The sequence below is a fragment of the Mixophyes fleayi genome, chromosome 5, assembly GCF_038048845.1.
Source record: "Mixophyes fleayi isolate aMixFle1 chromosome 5, aMixFle1.hap1, whole genome shotgun sequence".
Classification (NCBI taxonomy): Eukaryota; Metazoa; Chordata; class Amphibia; order Anura; family Limnodynastidae; genus Mixophyes; species Mixophyes fleayi.
The window spans coordinates 237365455-237387341 of NC_134406.1; the positions used below are offsets into that span (position 1 = coordinate 237365455).

Consider the following 21887-nt stretch of genomic DNA (forward strand, 5'->3'; position numbering starts at 1 on the left):
CCTCTAAGCTGAGCAATCTGGAAAGGAAAGAGTTAAAAGGTCACTCTAATGAGGGCTCCACCCCAAAGGTTTGCATTCACAATCTGCAGGATGTTTCCTAGTAAGATACAGATTTAACTCTATAATTTCTAGATTGCTCAGCTTAGAGGGAACACTGGGGTGTACCCTGGAACGATGAACGAGTATCTTTCCAAAGCACATTAAGGGCTAGATTTACTAAGCGGCGGGTTTGAAAAAGTGGAGATGTTGCCTATGGCAACCAATCAGATTCTAGCTTTCATTTATTTAGTGCATTCTACAAAATGACAGCTAGAATCTGATTGGTTGCCATAGGCAACATCTCCACTTTTTCAAACCCGCAGTTTAGTAAATATACCCCTAAATCTTTGATCGAGATTTTCAAACTGTCTCGTTCAGCAATGGAACGACATCCTTCCAATCCTGCAGTGTGTACACACTGACGATCAGGATCTCCATAGGGTTTACAGAGTCAGCCAATGGTTATGACAGATGAAGAGCACAGATCTATGCTAAACCTTGTAAAACGTGTATAGTGTGGACTTTTTTTTTTATCAGTGGTTGGGAAAAGTGTTATAGATTACACATCTGGAGAACATTTCTGTGGTGTGTTACTAGCCTTAAGACGTATAGCATTATTTCATGTCATTGTGCAGTACATATGCATTTCCAGGAGTGCAAAGTTTCCTCTTCTTCTAGTGTACAAGAAATAATGCTTTTAACAAAAAAATGGAGAGATGTTAGGAATATAATGCATTACTTAAATGTAGGTATTGTTTGGAGCAAATACATGCTACTTGCATTCTGTTCATATGCAGATGACTGCATAACGTAAATGGAGTGCTTGGTGAAACTGAGCCAATCGCTCGCTCACTCACTCACTCACTCACTTAGGCAGATGGATATTTCTGCGTTAGGTGATACTTTTATTTGATGTTTTTTCAAGTTTGTCCTATTGTACTTAATAAAACTAACATAGTCACTTTTCTCCCCAGAATATGTTGTAAGAAATTGTTGTACCCTCTGCACTAGAAAATGTCTAAACAATTTTGTTTTCAATAAAATTACAGTTTTACCCACATTTATGTATAAATATGATATTTGGGAAAAAAATGGTTTATTCAATTCTATTATAAACAGTCGAGTGGATGCCCTGGGAAATAGGTGCTGGGGAGAACACTGATTTGTATTGTAACTAGAACTCTCTGATAATAGAAGTCAGCTATGGTATATAATGAAAGTGATGCCTAGAATAGACACAAAGGGCTAGATTTACTAAGCTGCGGGTTTGAAAAAAATGGGGATGTTGCCTATAGCAACCAATCAGATTCTAGCTGTCATTTTGTAGAAAGTGCTAAATAAATGATAACTAGAATCTGATTGGTTGCTATAGGCAACATCCCCACTTTTTCAAACCCGCAGCTTAGTAAATCTAGCCCATAGTGTCAGAGGTTTTACTAATATCTTCTCTCCTTATTGCTTGAGTATCATAGAGACGTGAATTCACTGGCATGAAGGCGGCTTATTGAATTCCCCCCTAGGGGTAAATGTATGAACATGCGGGTTCTTCAACACCTGCGTGTTCAGCGTGTTCGGCGATTAAATTTCAAGCGGCGCTGCATTGTAAAGGGAAGTTTCCCTTTACAATGCAGCGCCGCTTGAAATTTAATCGCCGAACATGCTGAACATGCGGGTGTTGAAGAACCCGCATGTTCATACATTTACCCCCTAGTGTCCTTTTCCCAGCACTAGAGAATCGTGATCTTCTCTAAGATGGCAGTTGTGAGGCTTACACTAGTAGATAAAATATTAATATACCTTTTATATATGGAAAAAAACAGACATAGAAACCACCCAGAAATCTCCACAAAATGATTTTATTGTTTTTTGCTGCCACACAGTTACTTTTTATTTATTTTATTTTTATTTGAATTTGTTTTTCTTACAATACGTGTTATATCTGTAACAATAGCCTTATTTTCTATATTGCTCTTCAGAAATGTACTAGTATCTAAGAGCGATTTTTGGAGCCAGTATGCTCTGCGGTGTTCCTGTTAAAGTAGTCATTTTTGGCAGAATCATTTAAAGGGTCTTTTCAAGTGTAGAAGAGCATTTATGAAAAGTGTCTTTCAGCCATGGTGGTGTCACATGCATCATTAACCAGCCTGCCCATCTAAGGCCATACTCTGGCTGACAGCGATGCATATACGCCAGAAAAGTTTGAATATGATCCTATAACTTCCCCTCATGCGTGTCCAACATATGGCCTCTACTGCAGTATGACGGTGTAAAGCACATGCTAATGCAAAATGCACATGTATTGTTGCTGAATTTACTTCTATTAACTGTTCCTTGGATTTTTATAATCCTATAAGCAGATCTAAGTATTTGACATTTTAGATGCCTCCAGAAGAATTGTGCTAAAACACATTTATAACAAAAAAAAAGTAAAGTTAACTTACAAAATACTGTTAGCAGTAATATGCTGATTATTGAGCAATTTAGCTGCGGGTTCTTTATTTTCTGATTCTACTGAGAAACAATATTTGTAATGGAACAGTCTGTCAGTGCATTTCCTTTTAACATGCTGTGAACAGGTGTACTCATAGTTTGCCTGATTGCAGATAGTTATTTTTGCTTTTGTCTTTTGTTACATCATTATAGTATCATCAATTTGCTTTGTATTTGTTATGTTTGTGTATTTAGTTTAGAAAGGCTTAACTCTTAGTGTTTAAAATATTTCTTTTTACTGCACTGCTTTCGAACAAACCTGAATGCCATATTCCTATTGTAGCTTTCTGTTGTGTTTAAGGGAACATAGGCCTGTGTTTATGCACTAACTAGTATAATTTCCACTGCCAATATTGGGCTTCATTTAGAGTCGGACGCAATTTGCGTCTAAGACTTACATGAAAGAGTAGGAGTGGGAGTGTGCCGCAACCTGGCAGGGTATTACGAGTGGCATGCAACCCCAGTTGCGTCCCACTCATAATACCTTACCAAGCTGCGACCAGTTCCTGCAGCTAGCTAACTACTTGCGTCACCAAATTCCTGCTGCACTTTTTCAGTGTGTTTGACGTGTGTTCCGCCTGCGTCTTGATCCGACTAGGGTAGTTTTTGCGGGTAGATGCCCATAGTATCTGAACTATTCACGGTCACGCCTACGTAACTCGGAGTTCCACCCTTTCCCTCGTACTGAGACACAAGCTGTCGCAGTGTACACTGCGTCTGAAAAGCAGACGTAGCTGCAGGAAACTGTTGCTTACTGCGCATGTGCGTCAGTGGAAATGTGCAGGAGGCGCCTGGAATGGACTTTGCGTCCGACTCTAAATGAAGCCCATAGTGTCCAGTATGTCTGCAAAAAACATATTAGTTACTATTATAAATTCTCTGTTAGAATAGGCACAATGTCTCCGTAATATCAAGCTTTGTTTGTCCAATTGCAATTCAATATTGGGTTAAATTACCCTTTAGCAATGAGAGTAAAAAAACCTAAGATGAGTTTCCTTCCATTTGACAGGACAATGTGATTAAAGTGTAGAAAATAAGTTAGTGTCCTTGTTGTGACTTGAGCATACTTGCCAAAGACTGACTAGGTATTACCGCATCGTGCATACTTGTAATGTAGCTTTCGGCCAATAATAACAATTGTCAACATTTCAGTTCATGTTTAGATTTGACACTAAAATAATCGGCAACATGATTTGATGCTCTATGAACTAGTTTTTTTTTAATGAAATATATTGAAAATATTTGTTTTAAGGGAACTGGATACGTCGTACTGCCATAAGTGAAAATCGTTGTTTGGCAGTGGAATAGAGTTGACCATCTTGTGTATGGTAAATGCGTTCTGGTATCATAGACATAACACTGAAAGTACGGGTCATCAGATTGTCTAATGTAAAATTAGGCATTGGTTGATTCTTTCACTACTAGCATAATAGTAAACATACGCTCCTCTAGTTTCATGATTCTATATAGATAACATTGTAATCATGTATGCTGTAGGCTTCCTAACTTGCTTTCCCAACAATGTTACTAAAGGATGTATTTTAAATAAACTTTCAGACTGGGAAATCCCAGTGGTCAAGAGTTCATTTCATCAATGTTCATTCAGCAGGGAATTCCACGATTGCCTTTCCCCAGCATCATTAAGTTCCCATCTAGAGGATACGACTTTATGCAAAGGAACAATCAGATGATTGTGTTAATTTGTGAACTTGATTAAGACTGGATAAATTAGAAACATCCACCACAAAGCGAAATCTGGGCAGGAGTCCTAACATAACTCCAGCAATGCTCAGGGGCAGTGTTGCCATGATTGTTACAGTGTTTCCATTCATAACAAACTGTAACATTGCATGGTGATGACAATCTTTTTTATTTCTTCATTAAGTATTATGAATGTCTCTCATTTAAAATAGAAAAAAAAAGCACTTAATACATGAACGACGGTAGCTATTTTTAGGTCCCGGACCTCATTTTGAAACCTCTTTGGGAGCCAAGAGTAACATGTTGGTGTTACATACGTATTAAAAATAATTAAAACAAAATAAGAAATTATTTGTTTGTTCTTAGATGCCCTCTTCTGCACACGTTGGTGTTAATTCATGAACATCACACCGTGCAGGTGCACAGTACATTTTTCAGACACATATGCTCCTATTGTACAGAAGGACCCATAAGTAGATTCAGGGTCCTGTTCCACGTTTTCAGGGTTCTGTGAGCATACAATTTGCACCACATTTTGTGGGTTTTTGATCTGCAACTGAAATAGACAAGTAAAAAAAAAAACCTCACCTCAAAATGCTGACTATTATCAGATTTAAAAACCTTTTTTCATTGGAGTTTTTATTTCTCCCCTCCCCCTATAATTCTGCTCTTTTAGCTCTCCTACCTGCAATATATATAACTCATGACAATAAGTGAAAACTGGGACTGCCTTTATTTCATATATTGTAAGTTTTTAGATTTTGTTGTTTGTACATTGTTTGTGAGCAGCTAGTAATGTGCCCCCTGTCTGAAATACTCAGTGGTTAAGCAAAATATATGAGATAGTGGCTGTTATACTGCTGTGAGCCAGGGGCGGATTAAGGGAATGGATGCCCCTGGGCTAATGGCGCCTCCATTCCCCCGTGAGGCCCCCATTGTGAGCTGCCCGCCGCCTCTGTCCCCCGTGAGGGCCCCCCCCCCCCCCCCCCCAGGCTTACCTGTCAGTCCAGTCCTCCGTCCCTGGCGCGCTGTAAGCTCCTTACTGAGGAGATCTCGCGAGAGTTCACTCGCGAGATCTCCTCGGTAAGCAGAGTACTGAGCGCCGGGGACGGAGGACTGGACTGACAGTGCTCAGCAGCATTGATCGGGCTGGGGGCGCCCCCGGACCAATCAATAATGCTGCTGCGGACTTTGAAGGGCCCCCTGGATGCCCGAGGCCCCTGGGCTATAGCCCAGTTAGACCTCGGGTTAATCCGGCCCTGCTGTGAGCTGGTGTGCAAAGTTGTCTGCAAACGTTTGTTTAATTAGTAACCTCTCCAAATGTTCTCCATGCTGTGGGATTCTCTGAAATGTCTCATCCTGCAAAATATCAAATAAATATGGTGCTTTCTTAAGGTTCCTTCCATTATATTGGGCAAAATATACTCATGCTGCAATAATTGTGTTGCGCTTATCTGCTTCCAATTCCGTAAACTTAAGTGCAAATTGCTAAATAAAATTAATGTATATACAGTAACATAAAAGGAACGTTTTTTACCACCCTTTTGGTTAGAATTATGGAGTTTATTTACCCTTTTCTAAGGATAGTTTCACATATTACTTCATCAACTTTTATAGAATTCCCCCATATTGTCAAATAGATTTATTGTGCACATTCAGCTTAATTTGGCTCATTTGCACTTTTTCTCACTTCTTCATTTATTTGTAAAAGCATTATTGCATATAGTGGAATTCAAGCGTTCTCTGAAAACCCATGAAATAGTGCAAGCATAGCCCATATTTTGGGCTACAGGACATCGTTGCTCTTAGCAATAAAACGCCAAAATGATAGCCCAGCAAAATAGTGTCTTAGTGCAATTTAATTGATAGATGTGCACACGATAATATGGTGGTGTAAAAGAAAAAAGACATGGGGGTATATTTACTAAACTGCGGGTTTGAAAAAGTGGAGATGTTGCCTATAGCAACCAATTAGATTCTAGCTGTCATTTTGTAGAATGCACTAAATAAATGAAAGCTAGAATCTGATTGGTTGCTATAGGTAACATCTCCACTTTTTCAAAGCCGCAGTTTAGTAAATATACCCCATAATGTTTAGCACAGAAGCAACAGTAATTTTATAAAGTCTTTTTTCTCTGTTTTTCCAACTTTGCTAGATCGCTAACAAAAAGGAAACCATTCAGATCATGGAAGCTGAAGCATCGACTCTGCAACGTCAGTATAAGGAAAAGAGCGACCAGGTAGAAACCTTTGAACACCTGATTGGCCAGCTGACTGGAGAGTTACATTCCTCCAAGGACGATGTTAAATTGAACAAAGAAAAGTGGCAGCAGTACGAGCAGATGGTTGGATTATTGAAAGAAAAAGTTGATCATCTCCAACAAGAGGTATTGCTTTTGCTGCTTGTAAATAAAATGACTTTAATAATGTCATGTTATAAAAACATTTTTATTAGAATTGTTATGTGATTACTTAACCCTGTCTTTTATTCTTTACTTTAAAACTAGGCTTTTCTGTAGGTTACTGGGTTATGCAATTTGCTGCACTTGTGCAGTTGAGGGAATTTGTAGATTCTACTTCTCTGGTTTTGTTCTTTTTATAACTGCAGCCGTAACATAAGTCTGGATAGAAGTCTCTTAAACCAGCTTTCCATATACTATGCTCTGCTTCCATATGCAGTACTTTGTGTTTTTTTTTATTACAGAATCTTACACTGTAACTATTATATACCCAACTGTAAGCTTGTAAATCCGCAATGTACAAATACATGCTGTGGATGAAATTAACTTGCCAATCATTTTTTCAAAGAAACAAATTATTTTTTTCTTTTTTTTTTCAGAACTTGGAAAAACAAAATAACATAAATACAATGTGTTCTAAAGCAGAGGAGTACAAGTATAATCATAGCCATTCCAACCAAGAGTACAAGGCACAGACTATACAACTACAGAAACACAAAGAAGTAAGCAAAATTAAGATATGTTACATATACATAGAGAACAAAAAACATTATTTTAAAAACGAATATAAAATCGGGATGGATGTGTTACAGTCTACATACTCTCCCCTTCCCCTGCATTAATTAAGCTAGGCAGCATAAATAAAATGAATTTTTGTTGCTGAAATGTCAGTATTAATATTATTATGATTATTAACATTATTTTTAGTAGTAGTAGTAGTATTGTTATTAATAACATTATTATTAGTATTAAAATCATTATTATTAATAATAACATTATTATTAATAATAATAATAATAATAATAATAACATTATTAATATAATTATTAGAGGTTATTGTCCATTTATTCTACACTGATATGAAAGTAAGATTTAATTTCCATATTAATAGAAGTTTCATGTTGTGAGAGCTGTAATATGGTGTATACTGTACTTGTGATATCGCTTTTACTCACATTCCTGCGGCCCCAGGCATCCGCTACCAAAAACACCCTGAAATAGGAATTGTGTGATTCACATGCTCATGACCAACCTCCTCTGTTTACCAATTGTAATTTGGCATGAAGCAGCAATTTTAGTTTCTGTCCTCCATCCTAAGGGTGTTAGGGTGGTTAATCTGGTATTTACTGATGCTTTCGGTTTCAAATTGACTCTAAAGGTTACAAATTTGTGATGCATTCTATAACGTTAAAAGAATATAGCTAAATTTGGTCAAGGCAAGTAGGTTCAAACATGTTTGAGCCACATTTTTAACTACGAACTTTGTCCTCTAACTTTGAACCGCAGCTGTTGAATTCAAATTGAATCTCACCAAATATCACGATCGTCCTGCAAAGTTCGATGCCCTCAAATGGCCAAATTTGCTAAAATTTTTGACCAGTTGCAATAAATTCAGCATCTTTGCTAAGCTCTTATTTATGGTCTAAAAATTAAAACTTTACTTTGAGAAATACCAGCTCCAGTCGACACTCAATGTTGAGTTTGTATTTTTGGGACTACTTGAGAGACAATAAATAGAGTGTGTATGGTTTTATTGATCTCCAGAATTAAAATGTATTTCAAGATTTTTCTTTGAATACAATTTTTGAGATTAGGGGGTAAATGTATCAAGCTGATTCTTTTCCGGCGGGTTTGAAAAGTGGAGATGTTGCCTATAGCAACCATTCAGATTCTATCTATCATTTTGTAGAATGTACTAAATAAATGATAGCTAGAATCTGATTGGTTTTTCAATCCCGCCGGAAAACTCTCAGCTTGATACATTTACCCCTAGGACTGTAAACTTTCAGAGTGTGTTCACCTGATGTTGTTCTGTTTGTCTTGACGTCACTGACTTATCTGTTCATTATGTGGTTGTTTGAAAACAAATGGGACATTCAATGCAAGTTTTTATATAACAGAACTAAAGGACGGGGAGTGCTGCCTGCTGCCTCAGATGTTTCAGGCCTTCCTGATATGGTTTATTTTACAGCAGAAGTCTTGACTCAGTATGACTTTTTTGCACTTTATAGGATATTGAAGTCTTAAGAAGACAGCTCACTGAAAAGACAGCAACGATAGAGGAGTATCAGCGTACCACTGAACAGCAGAATATTGAAGCTGTGAAAATGATTGACCAGCAGAAGAAATATGTGCTTGAAACTGAGGAGCTAGAAAAGACCCTGCAGTCCTTACATCTGGAAATTGTGGCAGCCCAGCAGAAGCACAAAGCAGAAGTTGTACGATTAGGCCAGCATGTAGCCCATCTGGAGTGGGACCTTTCTGATGCAAGGAGAGTTAGTGCTCAGAAGGATCAGGTATGACCTATGCAGTTGCACCTTATAAAGGCACAATAAGCTACGTATCACGCTCTCTTCTCATTATTGTCTCAGTCCCTGATGCTGTAACTCGTGTGTGACAGTGGAGGCTGTGTATTCTAACAGCTTGCCATGATTTTGAAAAGCTAAAGTTTTTTTTCCTGCTTTGGATAAATTTAGTTTCCATAAAATGATTTATAGATCTGTAACCATTAATTGGAACATTTGAAGACACACTATTAAGTTGGGTACACAACAGAAAATTACTGCAGATGCGATTTCTGTAATGAGTTTACCAACGACCGAAAGTCCAGATGAGTATGCACATTTATGTGTACACACCTCCAAGATTTACCTTCAGATCGGTGCTCTTCATCTGTCTTAGCCGTCGACTGAAAAGATGGTGACTCTGCACACTCCATAGAGCTACATAGACTGTGCCAGTTGTGGCTGCATACACACTGCAGAATTGGAACGACCTTGTTCCATCGTTGATAAGATTTTTAGTTTGATTTCAAAATCAAATGAAGCGATACGATTAGCTTTGGAACGATAATTGTTCATGGTTGCAGCGTACATATTAATGCAATGTCAGGGCGAATGGTCGTTTATTGTGTGATTGTCCTAATAATCAGCACACTCTATAGAGATCTGCCTACACTGCTAGAGACGGGTGCGTACACACTTCCACATGTGCCCGACATTGTTCCATCGTTGATCGTGATTCTTTGGAAGTTTATAAAACTAAATCAAACTATGCGTTGTGCTTTGGTATGACACTGGTACACACTGATGCAATAAATTATCATAGGAAGTTCTATACAACTCATGAGCACCATCTAAGTCTATTTAATAGTTAGGTGTATGTTCATCCAGAATGTGTACACAACCTTCAAATGCAGGGGACACCTGGAATGTAGCAATTATTATATTTAGTGAGTACACCATATAGTTTGATAATCTCTACTATGACAGGTATTCTATCTATGTGTTATGAATCCTTATAAAGTCTTTACTCTTGGACTATGAGGATTACTTGGCTTTATTTAACACTACTCAAAGGATATAGAAAATGTTTCACATTTGTCCTTTAATTATCTTCCCTGCATACAAAGCCCCTGATACAATGAGGAATGTGTGATTTTTTTCAGCGTTCTGCATGAAATAATGATTTAGGTGTTTTCAAATGTGCTAGAAGCAGAATGCCACAAAAGTAAAACTAATGGAAATATGGTGCCAGGCATTTATGGGTTCACAGCATTAACACTATGTAAAAAGAGCAGATTCTCCTGCTGGTGACTGCTGCTTTGCACAGGAATTGTATTTAGTCAGGGTTCACAAAGTGCCCTGGCTCTGGATTTAAAAAGTTATGTTTAAGCTGTGAACGTATGCTCAAGGGATACTTGTAAAGTGGATGGAGGCAAAAGGTGATTCACTCGCTTCTTATTTGTATGTCACTACCCAGCATCTCTGGCTTTAGCTGTATGTTGTTAGAAAATGCAGGAAGACAATCCTGTTTATATGTGACTTTGTTTCATTGTTTCATGTACTATACACATTAATGGTCATTTCCGAAAAAAGCAAAAAGTGCAGACCCGCTATGCTTTTTTCTTTAATTGCCTTCTTTTTCATCAAATTCATTTCAAGGTGCATCCCCACATCCTGGTCCTTGAGATTTTACCCCACAAAAAATCAGTTTGTGCCAGTTTGTGGATATACCTAAATCTGCAGGTGGTGAAAAGGGTGAAATGTCAGCAGAGCCGACTAACCGCATAGGCCCGCTGGGCCCTATACTCATGGGACCCCATAGGCTTGCTAACTTTTCAGTATAATATTCTGGTAGATTTATTCAGAACCTTCAAACTATTAGAATGGAGCACCGAGCTCCGTCTCCTAATTAGCAGCCAATTCCATGGTGGTCTAGTGTAGAGGAAGTGGGGCAGGAACCTCACTTCCGCGCCACACTACTGCACATGAGCGAACGTTGAAACTGGAAGCTCGCACTTCCGAATGTCAGACTGAGGGGACAGGCGCAGTCTGTAGGAACTGCGTACCATTATATCTGTTATAAGTCCCATAACCTTATAAGAGTGACTTATAAGAGTGACCATAACCTTATAAGAGTAGCTCCCTAGCTACTGTAGGAGAGGAGTCTGCCCACATTAAGAATCCTTAAGCTTAATTTTATCGATAATTTACATTTTTATCCCTGTGAGTGGTTGTGTAGGTAGGGCCCCAATGCATTGCTTTGCCCGGGGGTCTATAATGCTGTTACGACAGCCCTGAATGTCAGTTCACAAAATTGTACTTTATAATGCTTTAAGGCCATCCCCTTTATTTGTTTAACCCTTTCAGTTTTTCCTCTTAAAATACTGCTTGGATTAGTATCACCTAACTATTGAATCAGGAATGAGGGGATATCAGGATCTGGCTTTATCACATGTATCAATTTTGTGCATTTTGAAAGTTTGTGTTAAATTTCCCAAAGTGTGCCTAGCGATGTGTTTTTCCACAGAAGGGACAAAATGAGCTCCGTTAATAGTACTTGTCGACATCTGCTCTCCAACACCACAGGGATCCCAGAAAAATCAGGTTATTTTGTGGGAAAAGCATGAAATTCCTCTGTAAATGTAGTCTCCCCACCACTTTATTTTCCATATTAGTGTAAAAGTAGGTTCACTTATACATAGATATCTGTACTTGGCAAGGAACCACGTCAATCTGCTAAGCTCCTCCCACTGGACAGTGCAAATGTTTGCACACCTGCAGATCCCGCCATCTTGGTTTGCCAATGCATGTGCTTAACCAAAAAGAAACAGGTGCAAAATATACACAAATGATGGCATCAAAGAGCTTTTTGCACTTTTTTTTTTTATAAATGACCCTTATTGTCCATGTATAAAGTATATAGAAAATTTGAGAACAAAAGAAAATATCTCTCGCTGCTCTATCAACCCTCCACCAGGTATATAGCATGATAGTTTCCTGTACATGGTATAGTTATTTTATTGACAGCATACAACCAGAAAGTTGCAACTAAATTGTCCTCATTGTTTGAAATGCACAATTTCAAGTCAGACCCTTCACAAGCACGCTAGATTCACACTTGTGATGCTTGCTCTATAAATTGATTATCTTGAAAAATAAATAGATACACAAGATTAAAAGCAGAACATTCTATTTAAAAAATATGTATAAAAAAGTATGTAGCACTGCTTAATGACATACCTGCCCACTCTCTCAGAATGTCCGGGAGACTCCCGAATTGTGGGTAGGTCTCCTGGACTCCTGGGAGAGCAGGCCATTCTCCTGCATGAGTGGGCAGGATGGGAGTAATCGCGTCATTTTGGCTGGGCAGGGGGGCATTGGTCCCGCTCATTCTCACTGCTGTTCGGGCCCCCCGGAGACAATTTCAGCCGATTTTTACCGGCGGCCGCATCCCATGACACGGGATGCGGCCGCGTCACCGCACAGGCAGCCGCATCACATGGCATGCGATGCGGACAGCCCGCGCCTGATGGTTAATGTCTGGCCCAATGGATGTTTTCACCCAATGGGTGTTTGATATGTGTTTTAGAAATCATTGTACAGTTTCTAAATTCGTTGAAATGCGCAAACACACACAAAAAAGAAATGTTTTGGACTACCTTAAATCAATCGATTTTAGTGTGACATCCACTTACATGCTTTTTCCCATGCACTCAAAACACATAAAAGCCACTACTAGGTATGTAGCCTTACACTAGTCTGTACAGACTCTGCGTGGGTTTTCATGGTGTACAGTATAGTGTGTCTATACTATTGTGCACTTGGTGCTGTATAGTGTTACAAGTGAAGCTGTTTGCCCTATTTCATCCCTCATCTCCATCTTTTAGCTAATATTTGTTCGAATTCCCTATACTTTGAATGTGCTCTAGGAATAGACATTAACACAGATGAGAACAACTACTTATTTGATTTTTATTGTATCCATTTAGTCCAATCACAGTGCTCTGCAGCTGTCACCCATAACAAAAATAACAATAAAATAATAGGAGACCCTGAGCGTAAGAACAAAAGGTGTATTCATTGTATTAATTTTATTTGTTGTCTACAGCCATTTAACATCTCCAATGAAGGATAGTTAACATTTGAACCGAAAAAAAATACCTTGAATTTCACGAATAATTAAATGCTTGCGTTAAATACATAGACAGTCGTTTAAATTTAGATCTGCAATAACATTTACTATTATTCTCCAGGGCTTTGACTGCTTGACAGAAACAAAGTACTCTGGGATTAATTTCAAGAAATGGTGCCAACTGTGTGCAATTTGCTGTAATTAAGACATGAAAGAGTACTAAATATTCAGATTAAAAGAGCCATGATTGAATGTGATAGAGAATCAAGGTGTGGCAACAAGCCAATAAATACCAGTCAGTCATGATGAGTACAAAATATTAATTGATTTGAAACCTACGCCAATGAAATATTACAATAAAGCAAACCAGATTACACTAATTACAGCCTGGAGAAAAGAATTAAAAAGAAAACATTTTGAGTGATTCCCAAAATGAAATTTTACTTGTTCAGTCTTCAGCATGGCAAGTGGATAGAAATGTATTTGTATAATTAGTCATACTCGCCAACTGTAATCGCTTAGTTCCCCTGGATTTATATCTCTGATGTTTATGCTATTCTGAGGCACCTGTATGTTCTGGGCTTGTTGCAAAGTATTGCACTGCATAGTGTGTGGAAATTAAATTGACAAACGTTTACATAACAGCGTAGATATATATTATTTTTTGAAAGCTTGGGGAAAAGACTGTGTTATACCTTTAAATTAATTTAAGTGTATCTGTCTTTTGTATATGCCCAGTGGCGCACGCAGGGGGGGTTTCTGAGTCTCCAGAAACCCCTCCCCTGCGCTAACTAAGTGGCCGCTATAGCTGCACTGTCCTATACAGCAGCCGCGGCGCTGTCAAAGAAGAGTCCGCGGCGGTGCTGTAGTGTATACAGCACCGCCGTGGATGCTTCTTAGACAGCGCCGCGGCTGCTGTATAGGGCAGGGCTGAAGAAACGGAGCTGCATCTCTCGCGGGGGGTGTTTTTTTTTTTGGGTCGGGGGGGGGACAGCCGTTGTGGGCAAAGTGCACATCTCAGTGATGTCACTTATTCCTTGTGAACTGCAGATATTGGCTCATTCTTTGAAACGACTCTTTAAAAGTGCCCTTTAACTTAAAATTGACACAGCCAGCTGGCGCCACTGTGCTAGTGGTAGATGCATGGTGGAGTTAGGCTACATTGGGGACTTTTTATGACCGTGTGATCAGCCATAAAAAAAAACGCTGTTTTCTCCTGAAAAAGGCCATTGCACAATTTATGAAGGGGTTAATGCGGGAGAAATCTGAGATTTCTCTGGCATTAAGGCTATTTTTGAGAGTTACCGCAGTCCCTATAGAACTCTATGGGGACTGTGATATTCGTAAATTAACTAAGCAGCGAAAAGAATTGCTTTTCACTGCAAACTAACGCCAGATTAGGTTGGCGTTATCTTAACCTGTCTTCAGGGGGCCCACATTCGCGGCTCAGAATTGGCATTCACCAGCAGGGATAGGCTGCCGGTGACGACATAAAGCGTATAACGTGGGTAGTCCGCAATAGTAAATAACAGCGAGGTTTCATTATGCATCGTTACGATTTGCTCGACACCACACTACTTTAATAAATGGACCCCTGTGTCTGTTATGTTGGGGAGAGAAATAGATAAGAAACATAGCAATTCTCTGGTTTCTGATGCTTAGTAGAACACCATGGCATCTCAATCACCGGATGAGTTTATACTAAGCGTCTATAGTCGTCTTAGTAGCTGGGATTGAATTATACATTTCCAAAGGTCATAACTTCCATAATTCATCCTAGATAGTGAGGATAAAGGTGAGCCAAGTCTGAAATTCATAAAAAGATAAAGTCTAGGGTTTAAATTCAGGCTGTGTTTGCCAGGTTTACCCCCTTACTGTCTTATGAGACACTTCATTTTCTTTTCACGCACATAACCTGCATGGCTAGTTTCTGAACCCCTAGATAATAGCATTTAGGATCTCATACTCATTCATTCTTCAGAGAGGTCCCGGCACGTTTGTGTTAAAACCTTTTTTTTTTTTTCACATAGGCCTTTTGCACTATGCATGGTGTAAAAATGTAAAATAGCTCTATGCACCCTCCACAGTGTACAAACGGCCCTATATGCAGATGCAGCGACTTGGTATAAATCAATATGTATATTGCTCAATCCTCACTCCCAGTGTGCAGGATCTTTTGCCACAAGAGAGCATTTAGTTAATAAGACAGAAATTAATGTATTTTTTATTTGTTGCAAACAGAGAAGTCAAATTATGACTTATGTCCAGCAAAAGCCTACAGAAAGTATAAGGTAATGACATATTCCTAGCTTCTTTATAACCAGCATTATCCGAAATAAACAGATGACGAAGATTTTAATCTTCTGAATTGTGATTAGGGACATGCAAAATACTGTGCGTAATGTGAATATGATTCTCAGTTTTAAAGCTTTCAGGTACACTGAAACTCTTTAACACATGAAAAATATATTATACATACAAGTTTTTTTATATTTATATATTCTATGCAGTAAAGTAGGTAAAAGTAGTAGGATAACTTGGCCACAGCAGACACAACATGCACATTAATTTAGTCACTTCACAGTGTTGAGGCTTTGAGTTTTAATTACAACCAGGGTGCTATCTGTGTCAGGGGCAGACCTAGACTTTTTTTAGGGGGGGAAGTTATTAAATTTTGCGTAACCACGCCCGTCCTTCACTGTAGTTGGTCCCGGTTGGCTCCGCCTCCTTCCCCCCCTAAGATCGAACCTCTCCACCACAAATTAGTGGGATGAGGATTGCCACTAGGGGAGCGCAATTACTCCGATCGTCCTGCTCTGGGTTCCGCCAGTGATCTGTGTGGAGTGTATTTGCTTTCCCTGTGTTCATGTGGGGTTTCTCCCGTGGTCCAAAACCATACCTGTCTGTAAATGTCTTCAATAAATGTGACCCTAGTGTGTGTGTGTTATAGGGGAAATAGATTGTAAACTAGGACAGGACTGAACGAATAAACATTTTCTGATTACACAGTGCTGCTGAATATGTTGCCTATCTGCACATAAAGGATAATTATATGAAGGGCTTTCCTTTCCTTTTTTAGGTGTGTTTTTGTTTTATCCTCTACATACACATACAGCTGTTTGTATATGTAGACATTTTATTGTCAATAGTGGCAGATGCATTTTTTTTATACTTTTCATCTCTACAGGCAATAAGCAAAAGAGATGACCTTCTTCGAAAATCGGAAGCCAATCTCCTGCAGGCAAGAGAAGGTATCAAAGAGAAGGCGACAGGGGCAGAACACCTTGACAGCATGGTCAAGAAATTGGAAGCGAGAATCCAGGATGCTCAGAAAAAAATGAATCAAAAAGAGAAAGAAAACAGTGTACTTAGAGCAGAGATGAAGGACCTGGGTGTACAGCTACAAGACGTACACAAGCTGCATAGGGAAACAGGTAACATCACTATAGAGTATAGTAACTGTTGGCTCAGTCTAATCCAATAACGCATACACCTTTTATGCAAAATTGGAATATTCATATGTTCAATTCAGATTTCTTTCACATACATAATTCATATCCCAAGTTCAGTTTTATAGTTGTCGACCTAAAATGCCCCCTCATTTTTTTTTGTCTTATTTTCCTTTTGTACATTAGCTTATCTATGTGTCCTGCGATCTCCAGTGTCTCTCGGAGATAATAAATTTGGTTAAAACTTGGCAAAGCGTAACAATGATTTCTTTCTCGGATTTCGAGTTTGCAAGTACAGCCCAGGCCAACAAACAAAATGACATTTCAAATTTGTTTTAAGTAGAAAACCATGAAATAAGTAATTTTCTCTCTTGCTATCAACATGTTACCCATCTTTAATTCATTCTAGTGCGTGATTCAATTGTGAGGCCGTTTACACACGGGACAGCATGTTATTATTTTTTTCGCTGGGATTTGTGGTTTAAGGCGTGAGAGATCACTAGACAAATGTTAAATACCGAGATCTCATTACAGAGTGATTCATAGAATTTATTTTATTTATTTTATGCTGCGTTCATAAGTGTTTATCATCATTATCTTCCTATTTGCCAGAAGTGACTGAAACAATTGAAGAAAATAAATAAATAAATAATAGTATTTTGCTTTCAAAGAGAAATAAAAAATGCAAGTTCCTTGGAGAATGATCTTTCTTTGTTTTATCAGAAAGTGGGAGTGAGCAGGATTTAATGCTCTGGCTGTCGCTCAACTGTAATTCCCACTATATATGAGCATGGCTGGTCGAGGATGATAGAAGTTGTATTTCATTAGCAGCAGTCCTTTATCAAGAGATAAATAAAGTGCAGGCCACCAGAGACAGGTTTACATGACATAACAAGCATAATTAACACCTGTTAAAATTAAAATATTATATACATTACCATAGCAACAATATCAATAATGCAACCACCTGAAATGTAGTAACAGCTTAATCTGTGTAAGCGTAAGAATAAATAGCGATTTAAGTCTGTCTAGATCTCCCTACTCATCGCCGGGACCTGAACATTCTCTAGTAAACAGACTGGATTTCACCTTGTTAATAAAGTGTCCAAAGTCGCTGTTTTTTTTCCCCTAATCTCTAATTCATCTTATATAAAATAACACTTTGCACCATTCGGGAAAAAAATCACTGTTTAATACAAAGTTGCAAATATGAATATGCTACATCCTATTTGAACTAACCAGACCTCCGTATTATTAAATATTTTGTCATTTAAGATTGTTTGGCCAATCTGTGGAACTCACTCACCTTAATGTACAGTGCTGCATAGTGGACTTTACACAGAAGGTATCGTAAGAATAATATATAATAATAGTGAGTCTAGTGCAAGTTAGTCTAAAGGAAGTAATACTTTTTGATTCTGTTGGGTTAAACATATTTTGTGTTATTTACCCCAAACACAATCCCTTTCAGCTGTAGTTTTGCACCAGTCGCTGCGTGAACTATATCTGCATACAACAACATTATTACTATTTTACACAAGTCTACAGAATTAGGTGCTTGATAATGTTTCTGATTTCTGAGATCAACCTACAAGCGTCGGCCATACAGATGTTCTAATATTAAAGACATCACTGAAATCTGTTTGATTGTTTAAAAATCTGATTTAATTCAAACAGTTCCGTATGAGAAAAAGCCAACCAAAAAAAACCCCTGTAGATGGAATACATTTCTATATAAGATAGATGCATCAAGCGTATGTTTATCTGCCATGGAACTACATGTTTCTCTATACTCATGAGCAGTGTTAATTCAAGGTAAATGACTTTCACTGCCTGTCATACCTTTTCCTACTTGATTGGATCTGCTGTGAAGTGAAATCCCAGAATGAGATCCTGCCGCACACCTTCCTGTCAGCCTGTCTGGGAGCCTGTCACATGACTGCAATCCTCTCTCTTCTGTGTGTGCGTCTCATCACTGCACAGTGCATAAAGGATGACATTGGTGATTCAACCACTGACATTTCCAAACTCTTCAGTCAAATGTTTAGAACGTTGCTTTATCAGAATAGAGCATGATTAAATAATGGCCAAAATGTCAATTTTTTTTAATTCTAATTAACAAAAAAAAATATTTTTTAAGCAAGCCAGATGTGTACCTCTTACCTCCACAAAGCCATTGTGTGTTCCTGCCTATAAATGTACTTGGAACGAGGCATGAGGCACCAAGTCACTACAGTTACTAGTGAATTGATGAAGAATGCACAGTTTATTAGTAAACTCTGTATTATAAGTGTCTTTTTTTTAAAACTGTAAACCATTTGTTATTAGCTTTTAAGGTGCTAAATAAACCTTCTATAACTGGCTATAGAAAATATTTTTCATTTACACCTAAAAAAAGCACAGAGCAACAAAGGTTTGGAGTTCTGTAGTCAAATATTAATGAAGTCATTGGGAATGTTATAGACAGACCATGTCAGCACCTTTATTTCCCACTTCCCTATTCACAGCCTAGCCAGATACTTGATTCTAGATAAAACCCCTAGAGGTCTACTGCAAATTCTTTTTCAATACAACCAGATCATTGCAGATAATTGTATTACACGGGGTATTGATCTGAAATCACCGTTCACCGGAAATATATATATATATGGCTTTTTCTCTTGTTGTCTTACAAAATCCATTTGAACATTTCTGTTAATTGTCCGCGCAATATACGAGTGTGGTTTTTGTGTGATTCACCTGTACAGAAAAGCAAGGTGGACACATCAGAGAAATTACCTCTTTACAAGAATCTATTGATCACTTTAAATCAAAGAAGTATGTTTGACATGAGATTACCTGCCAGTTTGAACATTAGGTACACTATGTTATAGCTCGGGGCAGTTGTAAGTCTGCCAAAGGGATTGTAAATAAAGCATGCAGCTGCTAGTGCCTCTGGCCTGGGATCAACTAGAGCTCAAGTCCAGGGCATAGGTAAACGTAAACTAATTTAACCCGTTCTTTGCAGCATATAAACCACTATGTGCAGACACTGCTAGGCTTATTTATTTATTTTTTCAAAGAAAAACAAATGTGTTTTGTTTTTTGGATGCTGTGCAATTTATTTTTATTTATGTTCTAAAACACTAAAATTCTCTGGTTTAAAAAAAAAAAAACATGAGATGTGCTTAATATGCTTAAGCTGTCGTTATTATATTTTACTTGATCTGTTGTATTAAGAGTTTTGATGGCAGTGATTCTAGCAAATATGTATAGTTGTTTTATACAGGTAGATAGATATATACCATACATATAGGTTATAAGGCTGCTCAGCCATATAAAACTTGTTTTGTGTACTGCATCTGTGTTTTATAGAAGACAATTAGTATTTTAGTAATAAGTATTTTTTTGTGTATTGTAATTATTATTTATTTGGGAAAATCATTATGTTGCATTGTACACACAAAGAGATACTGCAGTGCTCTACGTTTTATTTACCAGTTTTAATAGAAAGGTCAATGCTTATATCATGTGTTGCTGTTTCCAATAGGTGCTACCTGCGCGTACATGGATGTGTGCACTATATTACAATTAGTATCTGTATTTTTTAAATAAAATGCATACCTGGCTTTAGCTGTATAGGTATTGTGTGATTCACTATTGATATAGTTATGTAAATAAATTCAGCCGCAGCATTATTTAAAGGATGTCACATTTTTCTTAAAGGAACCAGATGCCCTTTAACCCTTAACCTAAATATATCATCCAGCTCTATTGAGCTACAAAGGCTTCTGTACAAACCATTTTTTTTTTTTTTTTAAATCTAAAGAATTCAGAGATTGGGTTTATTTGTTAATTGTTAAAATTATAGCGTAAAGATATATATAGATATAGATATATATATATATATATATATATATATATATATATATATATATATATATATATATATATATATATATAAAATGTAAAAATACAATTTCCTGCTGTGAAACTCAGGAGAAGAGATTGCTTTTTGGAGCTTGATGTTTTCTGCATAAGCTGATACACACCTGGTAAGGGAACACAATGTTGCCTCATCTAAAACATTCAAGACTTGACACTTACAAAGCCAAAAACATTGCTTTAGAGAGAGGGGGGAAAAAAGCTGATTTACTGTGTGATTACATTTCCTTTATTGGGTAATGGCAGCACTCCCCCCTCTCCCCTTTCCCCCTTAGTGAGATTTTGTTTTACAGCCTGGAGGGTTTATCTTAGATTTTGAAAGGAGTCTCACTTGAAGTTGTTCATTAGATTGCGTCCGTATTTCAACACGTGTTGAAATTATTAAATGTTCCACTCATTTGCTCAAAGAGATGCAGATGTACTTGGAACTTAACCCCTCACTTGTTTTATGGGACCTGCTACACAATGCAGTACTGCAGCTAGCACCCAGCATATTATAACACTGGGGCTGTGTGGTGGTTAATAATGACATTACAAATATAGACTATATACTTGTGTGCATGTATAAGTGTGTGTGTATATATCTATCTATATCTATATATCTATCTGTCGATAGATGCAGATATATACATATACATAGATACATAGATATATTTACATATAAATATAAATATATATATATATATATATATATATATATATATATATATATATATATACTATGTGTGTGTGTAATAACAATCTCTATTAACCACTGCACAGCTGAAGTCTGATAATATGCTCGGTGTTAGCTGCTGTAGTGTATTGTGTGTGTATGCATGTGTATTTATGTTGTACGTTTATATATATATATATATATATATATATATATATATATATTTACACATATAAATATATATATTTTTAAATATATATTTACACACACACACACACACATACATACATATATATATATATATATATATATATATATATATATATATATATATATATATGTATATTATGTGTGTGTAACAATCTCTATTAACCATTGCACAGCTAAAGTCTGATAATATGCTGGATGTTAGCTGCTGTAGTGTATTGTGCTTGTTTGCATGTGTATTTATGTTGTATGATATTTATATATATATATATATATATATATATATATATATGTGTATATATATATTTATATATATATATTTATATATGTGTGTATATATATATATATATATATATATATATATATATATATATATATATATATATAATGTGTGTGTGCCTCTTTTGTCATTTGCCTGTACAGGTGTACATTTGTAGAGTTTTTCTTTTAAATAGATATAGGATTGTGTGCTTAATTCTGTGCTAGTAAAGGATGTCAAACAATCTGTATTTGTAAACGTACATATTAATTGAGCAGTAAAATAAA

At 37.2% G+C, this 21887-nt stretch overlaps 1 protein-coding gene and 1 long non-coding RNA gene across 3 annotated transcripts in view; one reads left to right on the forward strand and one right to left on the reverse strand.

Moving 5' to 3' along the window:
* LOC142159092 (uncharacterized) overlaps positions 1-21887 on the forward strand; it is a 304132-nt gene that overhangs the window by 67373 nt on the left and 214872 nt on the right. For both annotated transcript variants that reach the window (XM_075213684.1, XM_075213685.1), the window contains exons 9-12: positions 6387-6617; positions 7070-7192; positions 8702-8986; positions 16294-16540. In XM_075213684.1, coding sequence (XP_075069785.1) covers positions 6387-6617; positions 7070-7192; positions 8702-8986; positions 16294-16540 — 886 coding nt within the window. The remainder of the gene's footprint in view (positions 1-6386; positions 6618-7069; positions 7193-8701; positions 8987-16293; positions 16541-21887) is intronic.
* The window catches only part of LOC142159093 (uncharacterized), a 43607-nt gene that overhangs the window by 19561 nt on the left and 2159 nt on the right, over positions 1-21887 (reverse strand). The window contains exon 2 of the long non-coding RNA XR_012692904.1: positions 18398-18530. This is a non-coding gene — a long non-coding RNA (uncharacterized LOC142159093). The remainder of the gene's footprint in view (positions 1-18397; positions 18531-21887) is intronic.